The sequence below is a fragment of the Leopardus geoffroyi genome, chromosome B3 (genome assembly GCF_018350155.1).
Source record: "Leopardus geoffroyi isolate Oge1 chromosome B3, O.geoffroyi_Oge1_pat1.0, whole genome shotgun sequence".
Taxonomy (NCBI): domain Eukaryota; kingdom Metazoa; phylum Chordata; class Mammalia; order Carnivora; family Felidae; genus Leopardus; species Leopardus geoffroyi.
This window is the reverse complement of record NC_059337.1, coordinates 70834491-70857405: the sequence shown is the minus strand read 5'-3', so window position 1 is coordinate 70857405 and position 22915 is coordinate 70834491. Positions and strand designations below refer to the sequence as shown.

Genomic DNA, 22915 nt, shown 5'->3' with positions numbered 1-22915 from the left:
TTAGGTAACAGCCACATCTATGTAACTAACCCAGTAGATGAACTGAAGACTGCTAGAACAGACACTCCACAGTTAATCACAGAGAGGAAGTCATATATAAAAATGGAAGGAAGGGAAGAGCCCCGGTTAGGAACCAAATTAACCAGTGAGACTAACCACAAGAGGGAGGGACACCATAAGCATGGAGAAAGGAGAGGAACAGACCCAACACCAAACACTCCAGACATGGGGGACCTGCACTGGGAAGACTAGTCCCCCTACATTTGGCTTTGAAAACCAGAGGCCGAATTCTGCAAGTTATTACAATTAGTAGGGGCTTAACACCAGAAACTTTAAAAATCAGTGGGCCCTGTTCTGAAAGAGACAGAGGGTGATAGGAAACTGAGTGCCTGTCCTTAAAGAGCCGGTATAACAAACAACCCCTCCAAGATACAGCATAGAAGCAGCAGTTTGAAAAGCACCTGGGATATAGGGGAAGGTGATTTATTTACTAATCTCAGAAAATGTGCTGGAGGAGTAGGGATCATTAGAAGACTCCTCCAAGAACAAAATAACTAAAGGGTGCCATTTATCTCCCCCTTCCCCCAAGCCTAGATACCTAGACACCCTCTGAAACCAGAAAAAACACTCCCCATGAAGCTTGCCACCATGTTCCTTGCCCTTGTTTTTTTTGCTGATTCATGTCATCCAACCCACCCAAAGGAGCCCCTGCAAAGTGACTCAGGCCAGTCCTCATACTTCAAGCATTGGCACATACACTGCTAACAATGAGCACTAAACCCTCATTTTCTCCTATAAGTGACCTTTCAAATCTACCCCACTAAGCAGGAATCCATCTAAAGTGGAAACTTATGGCTCTTTGACTGGCCAATACCACTCCAAAGTGACTCATGCTCTGGGAAGAGGCAAAGATAACCACATACATCAGTTTGACTATAGCCCCAACAGTGGGCTGGGAGCAGATATCTAATATGACTGCCAGCGTCATCCACCAACAAAAACCTCTCAGGTAGCAGCATAAGGAGACAGCTCTATAGTTAGGGTCACTGCAACCTCAACAGACAGAATGGGGGTAGACATCTGTCCTGACTGCAGGCCCTATCTACCAATGAAAGCCTCTCAGGGGTAACATAGGTAGAGTGCCCTGCAGTTCAGTGCTGCCACAGTTCCAGCAAATGGGCTGAGATAAGTCACTTGGTGTGACTCAACTACAAGCCCAACACAGCCTCAGACTGGCCCCTTGATAGTACAGGAATGAAACCTAGGCCACAACAGGCAAACTGGGCCACTGCAGCCAATAGGACTGAGGCTCAACCACAACAGTAAGGCACACACAACATACACAGGAGACAAATATGAAACACCAGGTTCTGATACACAGGGCACTGTACTAGAGGGAACCATCGGACTTCTACACAAGGCCACTATGTTAAAAATTAGGAGATGTAGCTGATTTCCCTAATACATTGAAACAGACACAGAGAGTGAGACAAAATGAGAAGTGAGAAGACAGAGGAAGATGTCCAAAATGAAAGACAAAGACAAAATTACAGCAATAGAGCTAAATGAAACAGAGATAAACAATATGCCTGATAGGAAATTCCAACTAATGATCATAAAGATACTTATTAGACTTGGGAAAAAAAGTAGAGGATCTCAGTGAGACCTTCAACACATATATAAATGTGTGTATATGTATGTTTATGTATATATACACATACATATAAAAGAACCAGCCAGAGATAAAGAACTTAATAACTGAAATTAAAAAGGCACTAGAGGGAATAAACAGTAAACTAGAGAAAGTAGAAGAATGGATCAGTGAGCTAGAGGACAGAGTAATGGCAAGCAACCAAGCTGAACAGAAAAAGGAAACAAGAATAGTAAAAAAAAAAAAAAAAAAAAAAAATGATGTTAGGAAAACTCAGTGATGTCATCAAGCATAATAACCTTCACATTATAGAGATCCCAGAAGGAGATGAGAGACACAGGGGGCATAAAATTTATTTGAAGAAATAATAGCTGAAAACTTCCTTAATCTAGAGAAGGAAAACAGACATCCACCAAAGAGGTACAGAGAGCCCCCCCAACAAAATCAACCTAAAGAGGTCCACATCAAGACACAAAATACTTAAAAAAGCAAGAAGTACTGATAAAGAGAGAAGTTTAAAAGCAGCAAAAGAAAACAGTTATATATAAGGGAAATCCCATAAAGCTATCAGCTTATTTTTCAGCAGAAACCTTGAAGATTCAAAGAGCTGTAAAGAAAAAAAACCTGCAACCAAGAATATTCTATCCAGCAAGGCTATCACTCAGAATAGGAGAGATGGAGTTTCCCAGACAAACATAAGTTAAAGGAGTTCAGCAGCCTTATGAGAAACATTAAATGGAATTCTATGAGAGGCAAGGAAAAGCCATTAATTTGAGTAAGAATATGAGGAAAAGAAAATAATTTCACAGGTATAAACAAAATAAAAGTGGTACATTAATTACTAAAAACTAGTACAGGGGTTGCAGCAGAAGAGGTATAAAAGGTACATACCCATCAACAGTAACTTGGAATGTAATGGAATAAATGCTCCAATGAAAAGGCAACTGAAGAGCTAAAAAAGCAAAATCTATGTATATATGCGGCCTACAAAAGATTCATATCCAACTTAAAGACATATACACACAGAAAGTGAAGGGATGGAAAAACACTTATGCAAATGGAGCCAAAAAAATGGGATAGCAAAATTTATACTGAACAAAGTATACTAAAACAAACACTGTAAAAAGAGACAAAGAAGAACACTACATAATCATAAAGGGAACAATCCAACAAGAAGACATAATTGTAAATATTTATGCACTAAACATGGAGACACCCAAATACAAAAAGCAACAACTAACAAATTTTAAGGAGGAAATCAATAGTAATACAATAATAGCAGGGGACTTTAACACCCCACTTACATCTATGGATAGATCATCCAGGCAGAAAATCAATAAGGAAGCAGTGGGCTTTGAATGACACATTGGACCAAATGGATCTAATAGATATATTCAGAACATTCCATCCAAAAAGAGTGAAACACATATTCTTTTCAGATGCACATAATACATTCTCCAGAACAGATCACATAGCAGGCCACAAAACAAGTCTCAAAAAATGCAAAACAACTGAAATCATATGCATGTTTTCTGACCACAACCTTTGAAACTAGAAATCAACCACAAGAAAAAATCTGGAAAGAATACAAATACACAAAGGTTAAATAACATGATACTAAACAATGAAGAGTCAACCAAAAAATCAAAGAGGATATCAAAAAATACATAGAGACAAATCAAAATTAAAACACAATGGTCCAAAATCTTTGGAATGCAGTAAAAGCTGTTCTAAAAAGGAAGATTAGAGCAATAAAAGCCTACATCAAGAGGAAAAATCTCAAATAAACAACTTAACCATACATTTAGAGGAGTTAGAAAAAGAAGAAAAAAGCCCAAAGACAGTAGAAGGAAGCAAGTAATAAAGATTAAAGCAGAAATAAATGAAATAGATACTAAAAACAATAGCAACATCAGAACTGCTCAATGAAACCAAGAGTTGGTTCTCTAAAGAGATAAACAAAATTGGCAAATTGTTAGCCAGATTTATTCTGAATAAAGACAGAGGCAGAGAGGGGGGGGGGAGAGGGAGAACCTACATAAATAAAATCAGAAGGGACAGAGGAGAAATAATATTCAACACCACACACAAATGTTATAAAAGAATATTATGAAAAAATTATATGACAAAAAACTGGTACAATCCAGAAAAAGCAAGTAAATTCCTAGAAACATGTAACCTCTCAAAACTGAGTCAGGAAGAAATACAAATTTTGAACAGACCAATTACTAACAATGAAATTGAATCAGTAAATAGAAAACTACCAACAATCAAAAGTCCAGAACCAGAGGAATACAGAGGTGAATTCTACCAAATATTTAAAGAGAAGTTAATACCTACTCTCAAGATATTCCAAAAAATAGAAGAGAAAGGAAACCTTCCAAATTCATTCTATGAGGTCAGAATTACCCTGGTACCCAAATCAGATAAAGTCCTCCCACCAGAAAAACAACTAAAGACCTGTATCTTTTATGAACTTATATGCAGAAATTTTCCATAAAATATTAACAAACCAAATACAATGATATATTAAAAAAATCATTCAACACAATCAAGTGGGGTTTATTCCTGGGACACAAGGGTGGTTCAATATTCATAAATCAATCAACAAAAGGATAAAAACTGTATGATCCTTTCAACAGATGCAGAAAAAAAAGCATTTTGACAAAGTGCAACATCCATTCATTATAAAAACACTCAACAAAGTAGTGTTAGAGGAAACATACCTCGACATCATAAAGGCCATATACAAAAAACTAAAAACAAAAAACAAAAAACAAAACAAAGCTAATATCATCCTTAATGGGGAAAAACTGAGAGCTTTTCTTCTATAGTCAGGAACAAGACAGGGATGTCCGCTATCACTGCTTTTATTCAACATGTTACAGAAAGTCCTAGCCACAGTAAGCAGACAAGAAAAAGAAATATAAGGCACCCAAATTGGCAAGGATGGAGTAAAACTTTCACTATTTGCAGACGAACTGATAATTATATAAAGAAAACATGAACGACTCTACCAAGAAACTACTAAAACTGAGAAATAAATTCAGTAATGTTCAAGGATACAAAATCAACGTATGGAAATTTGTTGCATTCCTATATACTAATAATGAAACAACAGAAAGTGAAATTAAGAAAACAACCCCATTTACAAGTACACCAAAACCAATAAAATATCTAGGAATAAACTTAACCAAAGAGGTGAAAGACATGTACTCTGAAAGCTATAAAACAGTGATGAAAAAAATTGAAGACAACACAAAGAAATGGAAAGACATTCTGTGCTCATGGATTAGAAGAACAAATATTGTTAAAATGTCTATAATACCCAAAGCAATTTACACACTTAATGCAATTCCTATCAAAATATCACCAGCATTTTTCAGAGCTAGAACAAACAATCCTAAAATTTCTATGGAGCCACAAACAACCCCAAATAGCCAAAGCAATCTTGAAAAAGAAGAATGAAACTGGCAGTCTCACGAGCCCAGATTTCAAGATATATTACAAAGCTGTAGTAATCAAAACAATACGGAACTGGCAGAGAGAGAGAGAGAGAGACACCAATATGACAAATATAGGGCCTGGAAATAAACTCACACTTATAAGGTCAATTAATCTTTGACAAAGGAGAAGAAGGTGCAATGGGAAAAAGACAGGCTCTTCAATAAATAATATTGGGGAAAACTGAACAGCTACAAGCAAAAGAATGAAGCTGGACCACTTTCTTAAACCGTATACAAAAATACTGAACAGGAGAAGATATTCGCAAACGATATATCTGATAAGGGGTTGATACTGAAGATATAAAGAACTTGGAGGCAGAGAAAATGGTGAAGACCCTAGGCTCAGCTTGGCCTATGAACACAATCAGATGACTATCAAATCATTCTAAATACACCACAAATCAACCCGAAGACTGACAGAACAAACTCCACAACTAAAAGGAGAAAAGAAGCCACATGAAAGAAAAGATAGGGAGTGTAGACGCTTGGTTTGGGGAAGAAATGGGTCACAGGTGCTGTGGAGGGGAGCCCTGGTTGCTGAGAAAGGTGAGAAAGGAATACAGAGAGGAAAGTACAAGGAGAACATTTTTCCAAAGCCTTTGGCTGTAAAATGAGAGGGCTGAAATTTAGTGAGTTCTTGCAACCAGCAGGGCTTGAGGACTGGAGTTTTAAAGGTCTGTGGGCTTGGTTGGGAAGAGCCCTGAAGGTACTTCCCCAATCCTGGACAGAAGGCAGGGAAACGACCGAGGGGCAAATGGTGTGCAAAAGGGGATCTGAAGAACACCTGGGGCACACAGGGAGAGATTATTCGCTCTTCTTGGAGTGCATCCCTGAGAGGCAGCATGCATGGAGACACCTCTCTGGGGCCAAAGGAGCTTGCAGGCACCATTTTCCTCCCGTGCCCCTCAGCTGAAACAGCAGAGCCACCTGCAAAGGGCAGCTCAGACCCATAACTGACTGCCTAGCCTGCTAGCACCAAGTCTTATGCCCCTGCACTCTGTCAAAAATTCTCTTTTCAGTGAAGTTTATTTAATTCCCAGTGTGGCAGGGCCCTCTGCCAGAACAGCACAGGCCCCTTCCCAATCACGTGTCTCTCAAGACTGAAATTTTAAGTCAGCAGGCTGGGCTGTGATAGAGTCCAGAGGGCATGTGTTGCTCCTGGAGAGAAAACAGGAAAACAATCTAGGGGCCAACAGTGTGGAAACCACAAAATGAAGAGCACCTCAGGCACATAGAAAGGAGATTAATTGCTCTTGTCCCTGGGAGAGTGTCCCTGAAAGGCAGCATTTACAGGAGACACCTCTCTGGGAACAAAGGAACTGTCCAGTGTCATTTCGCCTCCTCTGCCTCTCGGTGTAAACAGAGCCAGCTGCAGTAAGCAGCACAAAGCCCATACTGGTCTCCTAACCTGTGTACTTCAGGTCCCACACCCTCACACTCTAGCAGTACTGCCCTTCTTGGTCAAGCTTGCCTCAGTGTCAGTGCAGCAGGTCCCTTCCCCATAGGATGAGCAGAAACCTCTGCCCATACCATGTCTCCTGGCTAGAGAGTTCTGCAGGGCTTCAGTTCTAGTGGAAGTAGCATCAGGCCAGAGCAGACCAGAGCAGACCAGAGCACACCTACCTAAAACTCGACACATTCTGAAAAAAAACGAACACTGCTCACAGCAGGCAAGGAATGCCTCTGCAGACTACTGTCCTGAAGGACAGGGAAGCCAAGATAGAGACACTCACTAAAGCACCAGGACCTGTACACTATATGACCTCTTCTTGATAAGGCCATTACTCTCAGGAGCAGGAAATATAATGGGCTTGTCTAACACAGAGAAGAAGTCAGAGACTTGGACAAAATGCCAAGTGGGAGGAATTCATCCCAGATGTAAAAACAAGATAAGATGACAGCCAGAAACCTAGGCGAAACAGATACAAGTAACATGCCTGATGGAGAATTTAAAGCAATAATCCTAAGGATACTCACTGGGATTGAGAAAAGGATGGAAGACTTCAGGGAAGGTCTTACTGCAGAGATAAAAGAGTTAAAAACCAATCAGTCAGAAATGAAAAATGCAATAAATGAGACTGGAAACAGACAATGCAATGAACACAAGCCTGGAAGAAGCAGAGGGACAAATAAATGGCATTTCTATAGAAGATAAAACAACGCAAAGCAATGAAGCTAAACAAAATAAAGAATAATTATGGAACTTGAAAATAGACTTAGGGAATTCAGTGACTCCATGAAACAAAATAGCATTCATATTATAAGAGAGAAACGGGGAAGAAAATTTACTGAGGAAATAATATCTGAAAGCTTCCATAATCTGGGGAAGGAAACAGACATCCAATTCCAGAAGGCACAGAGAACTTCTATTAAAAATCAACTAAAGCAGGTCAACACCAAGACATACTGTAATTAAATTTGCAAAATATAGTGATAACAAAAAAATCTGAAAAGCAGCAAGAAAAAGAAGTCCCTAAGTCACAAGGGAAGACCCATAAGGCTAGAGATTTTTCAACAGAAACTTGGTAAGCCAGAGGGAGTGGCATGACATATTCAAAGTAGTGAATGGGAAAAATCTGCAGCCAAGAATAATCTATCTAACAAGGTTATCATTCAGATAAAATGAGAGATAGTTTCCCAAACAAAAACTAAAGGAGTTCATGACCACTAAACCAGCCCTACAAGAAATATTAAAGGCAACTTTCTGAGTGGAAGAGATCAAAAGTGGCAAAGACCAGAAAACAAACAAACAAACACAACAAAACAAAAAACAGAACATCTTCAGAAACAATGGCAGAACAGGTAATAAAATGGCACTAAATACATATCTTTCAATAATTTCTCTGAATATAAATGGACTAAATTATTTCAAGAAAATACATAAGGCATCAGAGTGGATATAAAAATAACACCCATCTATATGCTGCCTATAAAAGCCTCATTTTAGACCTAAAGATACCTGAAGATTGAAAGTGAGGGGATGGAGAAACATTTATCATGCAAAATAAAGCCAGAGAAACAATACTTATATCAGAGAAACTAGACTTCTTTAAAAAGTTTTTTGAATGTTTATTTATTTTTGAAGGAGAGAGAGAAAGACAGAACATGAGCAGGGGAGGAGCAGAGAGAAAGGGAGACACAGAATCCAAAGTGGGCTCCAGGTTCAGAGCTCTCAGCACAGAGCCTGAGGCAGGGCTTGAACTCACAAACCATGAAATTATGACCTGAGCCAAAGTTGGACACTTAACCAACTGAACCACCCAGGCACCCCTAGATTTTTTTTTAAGTTTATTTATTTATTTTGAGAGAGAGAGAGAGAGAGAGAGAGCACGCACAAGTGTGGGAGGGGCAGAGATGGAGAGAGAGAATGCCAAGCAGGATCTGTGCTGTTAGCACAGTACCCGATGTGGGGTTTGATCCCACAAACCATAATAACATGACTTGAGCTAAGTTCAAGAGTCATACTTTTAACTGACTGAAACACCCAAATATATAAAACGATTAATAACAAACATAAAGGAACTCAGTGATAATAATACAATAATAGTAGGGAATTTTAACATCACACTTCCATCAATTGAAAGATCATGTAAGCAGATAATCAACAAGGAAACAATGGATTTGAATGACTCACTGGACCAGATGGAGTTAATGGACATATTCAGAAGATTCTATCCTAAAGCAACAGAATACACATTCTTTTAAGTGCATATGGGACACTCTCCACCATAGTACAAATACTAGTTCACAAATCAAATCTGAATTAGTACAAAAAGCCTGAGATCATACCATGCATATTTTCAGTCCATAATGCTATGAAACTTGAATTCAACCATAAGAAAAAAATTGGAAGACCACAAATACATGGGGGTTAAAAAACATGTTACTAAACAATGAATGGTTCAACAAGGAAATCAAAGAAATTAAAAAAACAAACAAACACGAACACAACTGAAAATGAAAACACAATGGTCCAAAACCTTTAGGATGCAGCAAAAGGGGTCCTAAGAAGGAATTATTTAACAATACAAACCTACCTCAGAAAGCAAGAAAATTCCAAAAAACAGCCTAATCTTACACCTAAAAGAGGTAGAAATAGAACAAATGAAGCCTAAAGCTAGCAGAAGGAGGGAAATAATAAAGATTACAGCAGAAGTAAATTACATAGAAACTAAAAAAAAAAAAAACAACCAATCAGACCAATGAAATCAGGAGATGGTTCTTCGAAAAGAAATTATTGAAAGTGATAAACACCTAGTCAGATTTGTCAAAAAGAGAAAGGACCCAAATCAATAAAATCACAAATGAAAGATGAGAAATCACAACCAACACCACAGAAATACAAACAACTATAAGAAAATATGATGGAAAGCTATATGCCAACAAATTGGACAACCTGGAAGAAATGGCATGGCTACTCTGCCTTTCTTTTCTAATTTTTTTCAACATTTATTTATTTTTGGAAGAAAGAGACAGAGTAGGAGTGGGAAGGGAGCAGAGAGAGGGAGGCACAGAATCCAAAGTAGGTTCCAGGCTCCAAGCTGTCAACACAGAGCCCGACGTGGGGCTCGAACCCACAAACCATGAGATCATGACCTGAGCCAAAGTCAGACATTTAACCGACTGAGCCACCCAGGCGCCCCTACTCTGCCTTTCTTTTGAAGTCCATTACCATGACAGAGTTTCTCTATCCTGTCACTTTCTATATGCGGATGTATTTAGGTTAAAAGTGAGTCTCCTGTAGGCATCATATAGATGGGTCTTGGGTTTTTTATCCATTCTGATACCCATTGTCTTTTGATTAGATGGTTTAGTCCATTTGCATTCAGGGTGATTACTGGAAAATATATTAGTGCCATTGTGTTACCTGTAGAGTTGGTGTGTCTGGTGATGTTCTCTAGTCCTTTCTAGTCTTTGTTGCTTTGGGTCTTTTTTTTCCCTCACCACTCAAAGGGTCCCCCTTAATATTTCTTGCAGGGCTGGTTTAGTGGTCATGAATTCTTTTAGTTTTTGTTTGTCTGGGAAACTCTTTATCTCTCCTTCTATTCTGAACGACAGCCTTGCTGCATAAAGAATTCTTGGCTGCATATTCTTCCCATTCAGCATGTTGAATATATCTTGCCACTACTGGCCTGCCAAGTTTCTGTGGACAGATCTGCTGTGAACCTGATCTGTCTTCCTGTGTATGTTAAGGACTTTTTTCCTTTGCTGCTTTCAGGATTTGTTCCTTGTCTGTGTATTTTGTGAATTTGACTATGATATGTGTTGATGATGGCCAGCTTTTGTTGAATTTAATGGGAGTTCTATGTGCTTGTTGGATTTTGATGTCTGTGTCCTTCCTCAGATTAGGGGAATTTTTAGCTATAGTTTGTTCACATAAACCTGCCCCTTCTCTCTCTTCATCTTCTGGTCTTCCTATAAGAATGTTATTTTTTTTTTCATATGTTGTTGAGTTCCTTAAATCTACCTTAATTTTCAGTTACCTTTATCTTCTTTTCAGCTTATTTTCAATAATTTTATCTTCTAGGTCACTGATTTTTCTCCTCTGCTTCATCATTCCTTTTTTTTTTTTTTTTTTAATGGCATCCATTTGGGTTTGCATCTTGGTTACAACATTTTTAATTTCAGCCTGACTAGATTTTAGGTCTTTTATCTCTCCAATAAAGGATTCTCTAGTGTCTTCTTTTTTGTTTTTGTTTTTTTTAAAACCCAGATAGAATTCTTATAATTGCTATTTTAAAATCTGGTTCAGACATCTTATTTATAAATGTATTGATTAAAGCCCTGGCCATCATTTTTTTAATTCCTTTCTCTTCCTTCTCTTTGGAATGAATTCCTCATTTTTGTCATTTTGGAGGAGAAAATAACAAAATAAAAATTAAAAATAAAAAAAATCAAATAAGGAAGCTGGATCCTAGTTGTGTTTTGGTCTGCTTGTTAAGAGAAGTAAAAGAGAAAAGAAATTTAATAAAAAAAAAAAAAAATAAGGGTGCCTGGGCAGCTCAGCTGATTAAGTGTCTGAGTCTTGATCTTGGCTCAGGTCATGATCTCACAGTTCGTGGGATCAAGTTCTGTGTCAGGCTCTGCTCCAACAGCATGGAGCCTGCTTGGGATTCTCTCTCACTGTATCGCTGCCCCTCCCCCACTTGCACTCTCTTAGTGTCTCAAAATAAATAAACTTTTTAAAAATTTTAATAGAAAAAATTTTGCTCTGTATCCACAAAACCCCAACAAAAGAGCAAAATAGCAGCAACAAACAAACAAATGAAGAAAGAAAGTAAAAACCCAAATGAAGCTAGATTCTATTTCCCCTAGACCTGGAGTTTTATAGCACTCTATGATCAGTTGCCTTAGTGCATGGAGGGAATTTTTGATGGTCTTTTGGGGGAGGAGCATGCAGCTCTGATTCTCAGGCTTACTTGCCCTAGTGGAGATGTGCCTGAAGGGCACAGGGGGCTGGGCTTGTTTTAATGGCTCAGTTCTTCACTTGGTGGTACTGTTTAGCTCACTGGGGTCAGCAGTGTTGATGGCCTAATGGTTAAAATGGCTTCACCTTCCTCTCTAGTCTCTAATGCAGGAAGTTCTTGCCCTCACAGATGCACATACACTTCCTGTATCTCTGGCTTATGTCAGCCACCACCCCCTCACCCACCACCTCCCCTTGCCCCACCTCATATGTGCCTGAGCTGTCTGTCTGCTAGGGTGTTATCTCAGGCATGGCTGTGTTTCAAAACCCAATACCTCAGAGACCTCCCATGGCTCAGATCTATGTTGATCCTCTGGAGGAGGGTCTCCCTGCATTGTGGCCAGTACTGGCTTGTCCCAGTAAATGTTTGCACAATCGCACAATGGCAGCACCTCAGTTTATGGCAAATTGCAATACATAGCTGGCACCAGCATTTGCTGCCCTCAGTCAGCATCTTTGTTCCTAAACCAGTGACTGGAGCAGCTATATGGTGTCTGCCAGTCTTTTGCCTAAGGAGAGGCCAAATCACCTCCACTGAATGTACTCTAAGCAGGGGAACTGCTTCTTCTCAGGAGATCCAGGGGATCCTCAGACCACACTGCCCACTCCAAGGGCTCTGCCCTTTTTCCTTCCCAGAGCACTGCCAGGCACTGAGCTTGGAAACTTTAGACTGTGCTCTGTTTATAAAAAACTGTTGATATTGAAACCCTCTACTTTTTTGCCATCAATGGTTTTGGAGAATAGTTTTCTTGTGCAGTCCCCTGAGTGTGCTTTCACTCTTCCTCTTTTTTTTTTTTTTTTCCTCTCTAGTCATTTTCAGTGGGAATGCTTTTCTTGCATGAACACAAGGCACTGCTCAATGTCCCTGCTTTCTTTCTCCTCTCCATGAAAAGGGCTCCTATCCCTCGCTGGCACCACGGCTCTTCTGTCCCCAGTTCACCTCTTTTCACTGTGTGTCTGCCACGTTCTCTCCCTCAAATTATGTAGATTGTTCTGTTAATCCTCACTCAGATCAATTTCTTAGGTGTTCAAAATGGTTTGATATAGATCTAGTTGTGTTTGAGGGATGAAACAAGCCCAGGGTCCCTTACTACTCTGTCATCTTAACTCCAAAAGTAAATTTGGTTAAGAACATTTATTTTAGTTATTTTATAAAAAATGATACAACATTTAACAAATATTTTAAATAAAAAGTTTAAATATAAAAAGGAATAGTATTTATATTGTCAAATGTTACAATATAGATTAATAAAATGGAAAATAAAGGTTATAGAATCATTTTAAAAAATAAAATAAAATGAAGAATGGAAATGAAATGAGATACTGTGGAAAAAAAACCCAACAGAGAGCAGGAAAAGTGGGAAAAGGAGCAAAAATAGGTAAAATAGAAAAAACAATAGCAAGATGGTAGATGTAGAACAATTTAAATTATTAAATTACCTGTAAGTGATCTAAGGACTCTACTAAAAGTCCAATATTGGCAGAATGAAGCAGGAGTAAGACCCAACTTTTTGCTGTCTACAAGGAATCAACTTTAAAGACATAGACAGCTTCAAAGTAAACAAATGTATGAAAGATAATGCAAACAGTAATTAATAAGGGAACTGAGGCAGTTATTACATCAATATTTGATTCTGAAGACTTTGGGTCAATGAATATTACCAAGACTACAGATATTAGGACAGACAGTTATGTCCTAATGTTAAAGAGCTCAATACATCAAGAAGACGTAACAATCTTAATCTATTTGTGCCAATATCCGAGCTTTATAATTTATGGAGGCAAACATTTCTTGTTACCAAGTTAGATTTCCCAACTGATTGAAAAACTATACACACATAAACCTGCACATGAATGTTTCCAGAAATGTAAATATTATTCATCATCACCAAAACACACAAAAAAGAAGATGCCCTCTAATAGATAAATGGAAAAATGAGCTGAGGCACATACATACAATGGAATACTATACCATAATATAAAAGAATGATTTTCTAATGCATTCAACAAAATAGACAAATCTTTTTTTTTTTTTTTAAATTTTTTTTTCAACGTTTATTTTTATTTTTGGGACAGAGAGAGACAGAGCATGAATGGGGGAGGGGCAGAGAGAGAGGGAGACACAGAATTGGAAGCAGGCTCCAGGCTCTGAGCCGTCAGCCCAGAGCCTGACGCGGGGCTCGAACTCACGGACCGCGAGATCGTGACCTGGCTGAAGTCGGACGCTTAACCGACTGTGCCACCCAGGCGCCCCCAAAATAGACAAATCTTAAATGCATATCACTAAATGAAAGAAGATAGTTGAAAAGGCTACATACTGTATACACTAAACATATGATGCTCTGGAAAAGGAACATTTATAGACCCAGAGAACATGTTAATGGTTGCTAGGGGTTTTTGGAAGGGGTATGTGATCAAATACCAGGGGAACTTCTTGTGGTGATGAACTGTATAGTTCATCTGGAGTTTTGGGTATTAATTGAGACTCATAAGCGTTCAAAGTCTTGATTCCAGTATTTTTACCTTCAAGAACTTGTCCTGAAAGGCAATTAGGATTTTTCAAGATGACTTTTATATAAGTTATATTAAATCACACTTCCATTTGGATCATCTGGGTGGCTCAGTCGGTTGAGTGTTCAACTCTTGGTTTCAGCTCAAGTCATGATCTTGTAGTTCATGAGTTTAAGTCCTGTGTTGGGCTCAGTCGGTTGAGTGTTCAACTCTTGGCTTCAGCTCAAGTCATGATCTTGTAGTTCATGAGTTCAAGTCCTGTGTTGGGCTCTGCACCAGCAGTGTAGAGCCTGCTTGAGATTCTCTCTCATTCCCTCTCTTTCGGCCCCTCTCCTGCCTGCATGTGTTCTTTCTCTCTCTCACAAAATGAATAAACTTTAAATTCATGAATCAATCAATCACACTTATTGTCAACTGGGAAAAAATATATTTTCTACAATGTAGGAATAATTATTTTATTTATAAATTGGAACATAATGCAACCATTTAAAATCAAGTTTACCAGTTATATGTAACAACGAGCTAAAATGTTCATGATTCATGTTCAGAGAAAATAAGCATTAAAAAAAAAGCATTAAAAAGCATTATTAAAATCAAGTTTACCAGTTATATGTAACAACGAGCTAAAATGTTCATGATTCATGTTCAGAGAAAATAAGCATAAAAAAAAGCATTATAAAGCATTATTAAAAATAAGCATTAAAAAAGCATTATATATATATTAAATATATAAACAGTATGATCCCATATACAATAAATTTTGGAATTAAATACAGGAATATGAAAGAAGTAGACATCATCTATCATATTGATGATTTAGGCCTGATATTTCAGAATATAATGTTCACATAAGCAGAGTTGGAATTTATTGTGAAAGAAAACAAGTTAATTTTGCAGATATTAAATTTGTGGTACATACTTAATCTTAGAATTAGAGGTGGTTTACTCTTAGGCTTTTTCTTATAAAGATGTAAAGTTATTTCAATGTATTAAATCTCCCAGCAGGACATCCTAAGGAGAAAAGAAAATCCAAAAAACAGATTTTTAGAGGTTATATACATAAAAAGAGTAGTGGAAAGAACAGGTATCCAGGAAGGGTACTGGAAGTACTGGTCAAAGAGACATTTAGGAGTACTCTAAATTCATGTATATGGGAAGAGATGAAACTTCAGCTTGGCTCTAATCATAAATTCAAAATGTTCCAACCTGTGGAAAATGAATCAAGGTAGAGCAGGAAAGGTATTAGACAAAGGATTAGAAGATATGTCTCCAAACTGGGCAGTACAATCTCAGTCAAATAACTAACTCCTCAAGAATTCATTCAACCCATCTAGCTCATTTCTAGTGTTCATGTTAGCATCAAGATTCTATGTGAGAGTAAGAAGAAAACTCTTTCTTTACTCTTTTATATTGTCCTTGAATATAAACTAACTTCATGGAAAGAGAAAATCAGAGCTTAACTCAACAGCATTTTTTTTCTAAAAATTTCAACTAAAAAAATTCAAATTTTTGTGAGATTACTTTAATCTCACAAGGGGATTTAAGTCCCTTCACTTACTTCTTCCTAATCTGTAGGATGTAGTGTTTATACTGTAAAACAGCTCTCTGTGCTCTACCCTAGAATGCTTGCTCTGGAAACCAAGCATGTGGCTCTTCTAGAACTATTAAAATACCAAGACCTTGCACTGCTATGTACCATGCAAAGGCACAAATATATTTTCATCAATTTTTGAGACTCCTCGAAGCCCTTTAGGTTCTAAAGTTCTCCTGAAGCAGAAAGGAATAACCAATAAAATTATTCATTACTTTTCTTTCCACCATGTTACATTTTCTCCAACAGGACAAAGTATTTCCAGCAGTCCTGCAACTTTCTCCATTTCTCCATTTGCAAAATTCTCAATATCTATGTGCTGAGGATACTTCAAAGTATAAATGATAGAGATTAAAGTATGGAAAGACATGGGTTCCTTACATTCACACCCCATCCAGTGGATCCTGAAGAATGTTGTTTTCCCAGTTGGTGCAATATAAGGATAAGAAGAGCACTGCTGTTCGGTAGCCTCCTAATTCCAGTCACAACAGAGAACAGAGAAAACTAGCCCTCACCCTTTCAATTAATCTTTGAATATTCTATGTCCACTTTGCCTATTAACTGTCCACATATCCTAACTCTGAGTAGTGACTGATGGCCATATCACTTTCCTGAAACCAGAATGGGTTTACCCTTTTAATTTAACATACTTTTATTTCAACACAACCGTTTGTAATTTTATCATTGAATTAGCTTTTGGAGGGGTGCCATGCTTTCAAAACCCAGAGAATTAGAGAATATTAGAATTATGAGGGAGATTTTTTCCCTCCTTTTTTGAAGAGAAATGGAGCACCGTGAAGGGTAGGTGATTTGCCTCAAGTTGTGAAGTTACTCATTGAGAGTTAAAATTTGAACACTTTCTATAACTCAGGTTAATATTTCTCTTACAGTCTACAGTATCTTTGGACATAATCTATTAATTTGGACTTTAGGCTATTCAAAATATTATAATTTAGAATGTTCTTTGTTAATTCATGACTAGAACATACAAATATAAGTAACATGAAAATTAAAATATCCTGCTTGATATATATCCTACTTGTGAAAAAAAAGGAGGAGAGCCCATATGTGATTACTATCTTTTAAAACATTATTAATACTATGGTAAATCCATTATATTGCTATTATACAAAATGTTTGATTCGATTACTTCATGATCATTTATAACACATCCCCGGGAAACAGGGAAAAAACTTATCTACACTTTGAATGAAGGAGAATTAAGACAAAGGGAAGAAAAAGCCTAAATATTCCCTAAACATGGTTTTGATAAAATGATGCAATATTTCCACTACCTCTGTTTACAGACCCCAAATCATATAATAAATACTATATCATAAGTGATACTTTGTAAAAATATTCTTGCTTATATTTAAAAGAAAACTTAAATGAAATGTTGTAGATTAAGTTGTTGAAACTTCCATTTACGAACAATGTTTAAATCTCTGAAGAATTTCATCCATACTTATGGACCTGATGAGCTTAAGTTGAAAAAAAAGCATTTTCCTAATATATGCGGGTAAATATTCTATACTTGAAGTGCAATGGAGACTAAGAAATAATACTTTTCATGTGATTTTTAGTTACATATAGTTGGTATTGATTTCTACAGGTCTCTATTTGTAATCATCTAGTGTACTGTACTGAAAATATAAGCAAGATAGCGAAAGTTAGGTTAAATTATTTGCAAAACTGTGAACCAGAAGATTTTGTTTTAGCCTTTCTTCCTTTTTGTCTACTTCTTTGCCTCTTAGATTCCTGACTGCTCCAAGTACTCTTCCAGCTACTCCGGACATAAATTCAAATACTACTGCATCTAGCCCTCTCTCACTTCTATGAAGACAGTCTATCCTGGCTATGGACATCCTGAGTCTATTTCCTTCTTATTTAAAATGAAACTTTATGATTCATTTCTTCAGAGCCAGGTATGCTTTCTTAGGATATGTGGAAGTAACAATTAAATTCTTACCAAGCATTACTGACTATAAATTACAGGCTATATCCACACTTCCCATTTCATCTTAGGTAAGTGAAAGCACTTTGTCAGTATCTTTACAAACACCACGCACCAGCATTTGTCTCCACAGTGACTGTTATATCTCTGATCTGGATTTAGAGAGGGAGGGGAAAGGGAGTAGTAATGCTGGAGAGCTTGTGAAAGATGTATTTTTATCTGAGAAAACTTGCTGGCCTCTGTAAACAATACTCCTACTTACTTCACTTAATCCACCAGTCATATTATCCAAGATGGAAGTAGTAGGAAAAGATTTATTTGACAGAATTTCAGAAAGGAGGGACCTGAGGGTCACCCAGTACAACCTAGCACACCTAGTACAACTCTGTATGCATGTATTAATTTACTTTCAAATAGTACAAGAAATGAAAGATTGGTGTTTACAGTAACACATCTACTAATTAGAAACTCAATCTTGGATGAATCAATCTTGGATGAATGCTATCTTTGAGTATGTAAAATTATCAGAAAATACTTAGTCTGATCTGAAACAATACATTATTAAGAATATTTACGTATTTTTAGTCATTACAATTAATTAAAGATTTCTCCATACACTTGTTGATTTTTAAATTGAGAAATTGATAAAAACTACTCTTGCAAACATTTGATAGCCACATGAAGTTGTAATTTCTCAAGATTGTTGAACATTCTCAGAAGAGCCATCCAATAAAATGGAAAAGCTCAATTAGATGTTGTCAACTATATCTGCAACTGATAAAAAAAACTTACACACTCATGCACATATATAATTGGTATTTATGACACAGTCCATTGATTACTGTGAATATTTATTGAACACAAAATATATGGCAAGCGTTGTGATAACTTTTGAGGAAGAAATAGGCACCTTTCTCAAAAAATTGAGTTTGATGTTCATTCTTGCTCATAAGTTTCTATTTCAGTAGGAAAAAGTCCTACTTCATATTTTAAGCAACTATTTGAAAGTTAAAAAACTTTTCACATAATGCCCTTGGTTGTCACCTTGTGCACTTAAACCAAGTCGATCCATTTTTAAGAGCATATTTATTGCTTTATAAAATGTCTTTGCTGGTGTAAGGTGTACCTACCTACTTTTTTCCCAGCTGGATTTTCTGCTCCCTTCCACTACAATATCAATTCTATGAAATCAGAAATGTTTGTTGTGCATGTCAATATATTTTAATGCTTAAACACTGCATGGTGCATACATGATGTGGGGCCATGTAGCAAATGCTCAAGAAAGAATTCTTTAGACTTTTTTTGGTGCAAAAGGTGTTTTTATTAAAGGACAGACAGGACCAGTGGGCAGAAAGAGCTTCATGGTGATTGTGAGGAGCAATTAATTATATATTTTTAAGTTGGGGGAAGGAGAAAAAAAAGAAAAAAAAGATTTATCATTTGTGTAATTAAGAAACATTTTCAGTGTATCTTTAGAATAATAATGTTCCCATATTTAATATTTGAGGATAATGAGCCCTGAAAGGCTAAATAATCTGCTCAGTTATACAGCTTTAAATTTAAGTTTTTTTTAAAATAGCTTTACATTTTCACCACATTACAGCCATTTTATTTGGTGTAAAAGACAGTCCATTTCATCTAAAAAGAAATGTGTAGTGAGTGAAGGAAAATGACCTCACCAACTTCTCTAAATAAACAAGGGATAAATATTGGTAAATGATCTCAGAAGAGGCACCTTACAAACCTAACTGCTCTATCACTAGTGCAAAGCACAGTGCCCTGAGCAAAGGGGCATTTACATACTTACATAGCAAATGAACTAAAAAAGAATTCATTTTTTTTTGTATTTTGTTAAAGTTTATTATGAGAGAGAGAGAGACAGCAGGGGAGGGGCAGAGAGAGAGGGAGAGAGAGAGAATCCCAAGCAGGCTCTGCACTGTCAGCACAGAGCCCAAAGTAGGGCTGGAACTTACAAAATCATGAGATCAAGACCTGAGCTGAAACCAGGAGTCAGACACTTCACTGAGCACCCAGGTGCCCCTAGAATGCATTTATATCAGAAGAATTTATGTTTAAAGTACATTTATTTAGAGTTTTTGTTGCTCATCATTTTGGTTTTTTTATATTAAGAAACCCAGTTCTTGACTGAATCAATTTGCCTAGTATTTTCCTCCATGGAAAACAGGGTCTTTTCTTTTTCTGGGCCCCTAAGAAGCCATTGCTGATGAAACAACAGGGCTTTGCTGAAGATTTATCGGTATGATTCCTGTGATTTTCTCACATAAATGGATTATGTGTTTTATTCCTAAGGAACTAGAAAGTCTTCTCTGCTACCTGTTTCTGCTGTATCTCTAGAAGATCTCTCTGGGAGAATCATTTCCTGTGCTTAATTTGAGGCTTTGTTGCTCCTGACAGGACACATATGAACCCATAATTAGTTGGTCTTGTTGGATATCATTTCCTTTCCTTCTTCTAGGTATTCAATACAGTATTTGGGTCAAGAAATCTGTGGGTCAGGGCGTTTCCCAGGGACAACAAACCATGGTGTGTGCCTGAAGTTAAGTTAAAAACAGGCTACCAAGAAATGATGAGGAAGGGAGAAATGTATTGAGGAGAATGTAGTGGCTTCTCAAAGACAAACTTATTCCATTGTATAATTTTACTTCCAGCTTGCTCTGACTTCAGACTGCTGTTAATCTCTTCTGAAATTCTTAAAGTTGTAGTCTTATATAATCAGTGATGATACGTGACTTAATTACTTGGGGGAATTTTCTAGAAAACTGGAGATTTGAAATATAGGAGTGAGTCCCTGAATGTGGTTTTTGGGAGTTAAAATTATTCATCACAGGCTCTGTCCTTATGTGTAAATCCTCCATGAAACTCAAGGAAACACTAGGCAATTTGCAAATTAGGTCTAAGAAGATATTAATATCAAAAATGCAGATAATTAGAAATCAATAAAATAAAAGACACTTTCTTCCAAAGGCCTGATTTAGATGTAGAGGGAGATACTTCTTTAAATTTCACCTTTTATTTTTCTTATTCACTATATAATGTTTCCAAGTTCTAGGTAGTTTGCTTTCAGGTAGGTAGTTCCAAGTTTGCTTTTCTTATAAAAGCAAAAATAAAAAGTTAAAAAAAAGCAATAGGGAAAAGTGCTGATAAAACAAAGTAGATTAACTGAGTGGCAAGGAAGAAACTTTTTTTTCATGGTCTAAATTTCTTACTATGAATACTATTATGCAATATAACTGTAATTTTTAAAAGCCCCACCAAATCAAATGAAATGTCAACCATAATTCAAAAATATGCCTATAGTCATTAACAGCAATATCTGAGCTTAGTGAAATAATATCAGGGAATAATTGAGAACAAATGTACTAGTTTCCTTCATATAAGAGAACTCCAGGAAGAGCTAAGTCATAGCTCTAGACCTTTGGATTTTAACTAGGTTTTGTACTGTCATGTAATTTGTAAATGAATAGAGGAGGGAGTAAGATCTAGTCACTCAAGGCAATGGGTCTGCCTATTGAGCTCTTACACAAATGTAATGGTGTCTCTTTATCTCCTGGTTTATTTTTTATTAATAAAATAAGCACAAAGGTACACCAAAGAGAATTTCATATCTTGTAAGTTTTCACAAAGCAAACATTTTCACCTCAAGACAGAACATTACCAGCACTTCAGAAGCCCTTCCTGTCATCTTCCTGTCCCTATTCCCTTCCAGGATAATGACCACAGGAGCTTTTTTAATACCATAGATAAGTTTAGCCTATTTTTTAACTTTATTTAAATAGGTTCATACAGTACACGGGCTTTGTGTCTAACTTTTGGGGTCAACATTGTGAAATTATCTTCCTCTGTGTCGGTCATTTAAAAAATGGTTATATCATTTACTGTAGAAAAAAAAGATTCAGATTTTGTTTCTGTAGTTTCTTAGACTGGATTTCTATAATATCAAGAAAAACATTTCAGATTTCCAATTTCATTTGTAAAGTAAACTACATTCCTCAAATTCATGTAACTGAATATACCAATGTCAAACATCCCCTCAATGACTCTCTCCTCCATCCCTCTTTAGTATTGCTGTTATGCTATCTATATAATTTTTAATTCTGAAATGATAAATGAAAATTCAGATATATAAACTTAAGTAGAAATTTGAATCCCTAAGGAAGGGGCAGAACTGGGAAATGAAACCCACTGATTGATCTCTGTCTCTCTTCTATTCAGGTAGCAAGATAAGTTCCTGCCAAGTCAATGAATGAGACAAATCATTCCCGGGTGACAGAGTTTGTGTTGCTGGGACTCTCTAATTCCCAGGAGCTCCAACCTTTCTTGTTTGTCATATTTTCACTACTTTACCTAGCAATACTGCTGGGAAACTTTCTTATCATCCTCACTGTAACCTCAGATTCTCACCTTCACACCCCCATGTACTTCCTGCTTGCAAACCTCTCTTTTGTAGATATATGTGTTGCCTCTTTTGCTACACCCAAAATGATTGCAGACTTTCTGGTTGAGCAGAAGACTATTTCTTTTGATGCCTGTTTGGCCCAGATTTTCTTTGTTCACCTTTTCACTGGCAGTGAAATGGTGCTCCTTGTATCCATGGCTTATGACCGTTATGTTGCTATATGCAAACCTCTCCACTACATGACAATCATGAGTCGCCGTGTGTGTATTATTCTTGTTCTCATCTCCTGGCTTGTGGGTTTTATCCATACTACTAGCCAGTTGGCATTTACAATTAACTTGCCTTTTTGTGGCCCTAATCAGGTAGATAGTTTTTTTCTGTGACCTTCCTTTAGTGACCAAGCTGGCATGCATTGACACTTATGTTGTCAGCTTACTTATAGTTGCAGACAGTGGCTTTCTTTCTATGAGTTCCTTTCTCCTCTTGGTTGTCTCCTACACTGTGATACTTATCACAGTCAGGAAACGCTCCTCTGCTAGCATGGCAAAGGCCCATTCCACGTTGACTGCCCATATCACTGTGGTCACCCTATTCTTTGGACCATGCATCTTCATCTATGTGTGGCCCTTCAGCAGTTATTCTGTTGACAAAGTCCTTGCTGTGTTCTACACAATCTTTACTCCTATTTTAAACCCAATTATCTACACTCTAAGGAACAAAGAAGTGAAGGCAGCCATGTTAAAACTGAAGAGTCGGTATCTGAAGTCTGGCCAGGTTTCTTCAGCCATAAGAAATGTTCTTTTTCTGGAAACAAAGTAA

General features: G+C 37.0%; 1 protein-coding gene across 1 annotated transcript; it reads left to right on the top strand.

The window, feature by feature from the left end:
- The first annotated feature begins 21894 nt into the window (after positions 1 to 21894).
- Positions 21895 to 22915, top strand: LOC123582214 (olfactory receptor 4K15-like). The gene is given in 2 exon segments (XM_045448467.1): positions 21895 to 22467; positions 22469 to 22915. Coding segments are annotated over 2 exon segments (975 nt in total). The 5' UTR covers positions 21895 to 21939.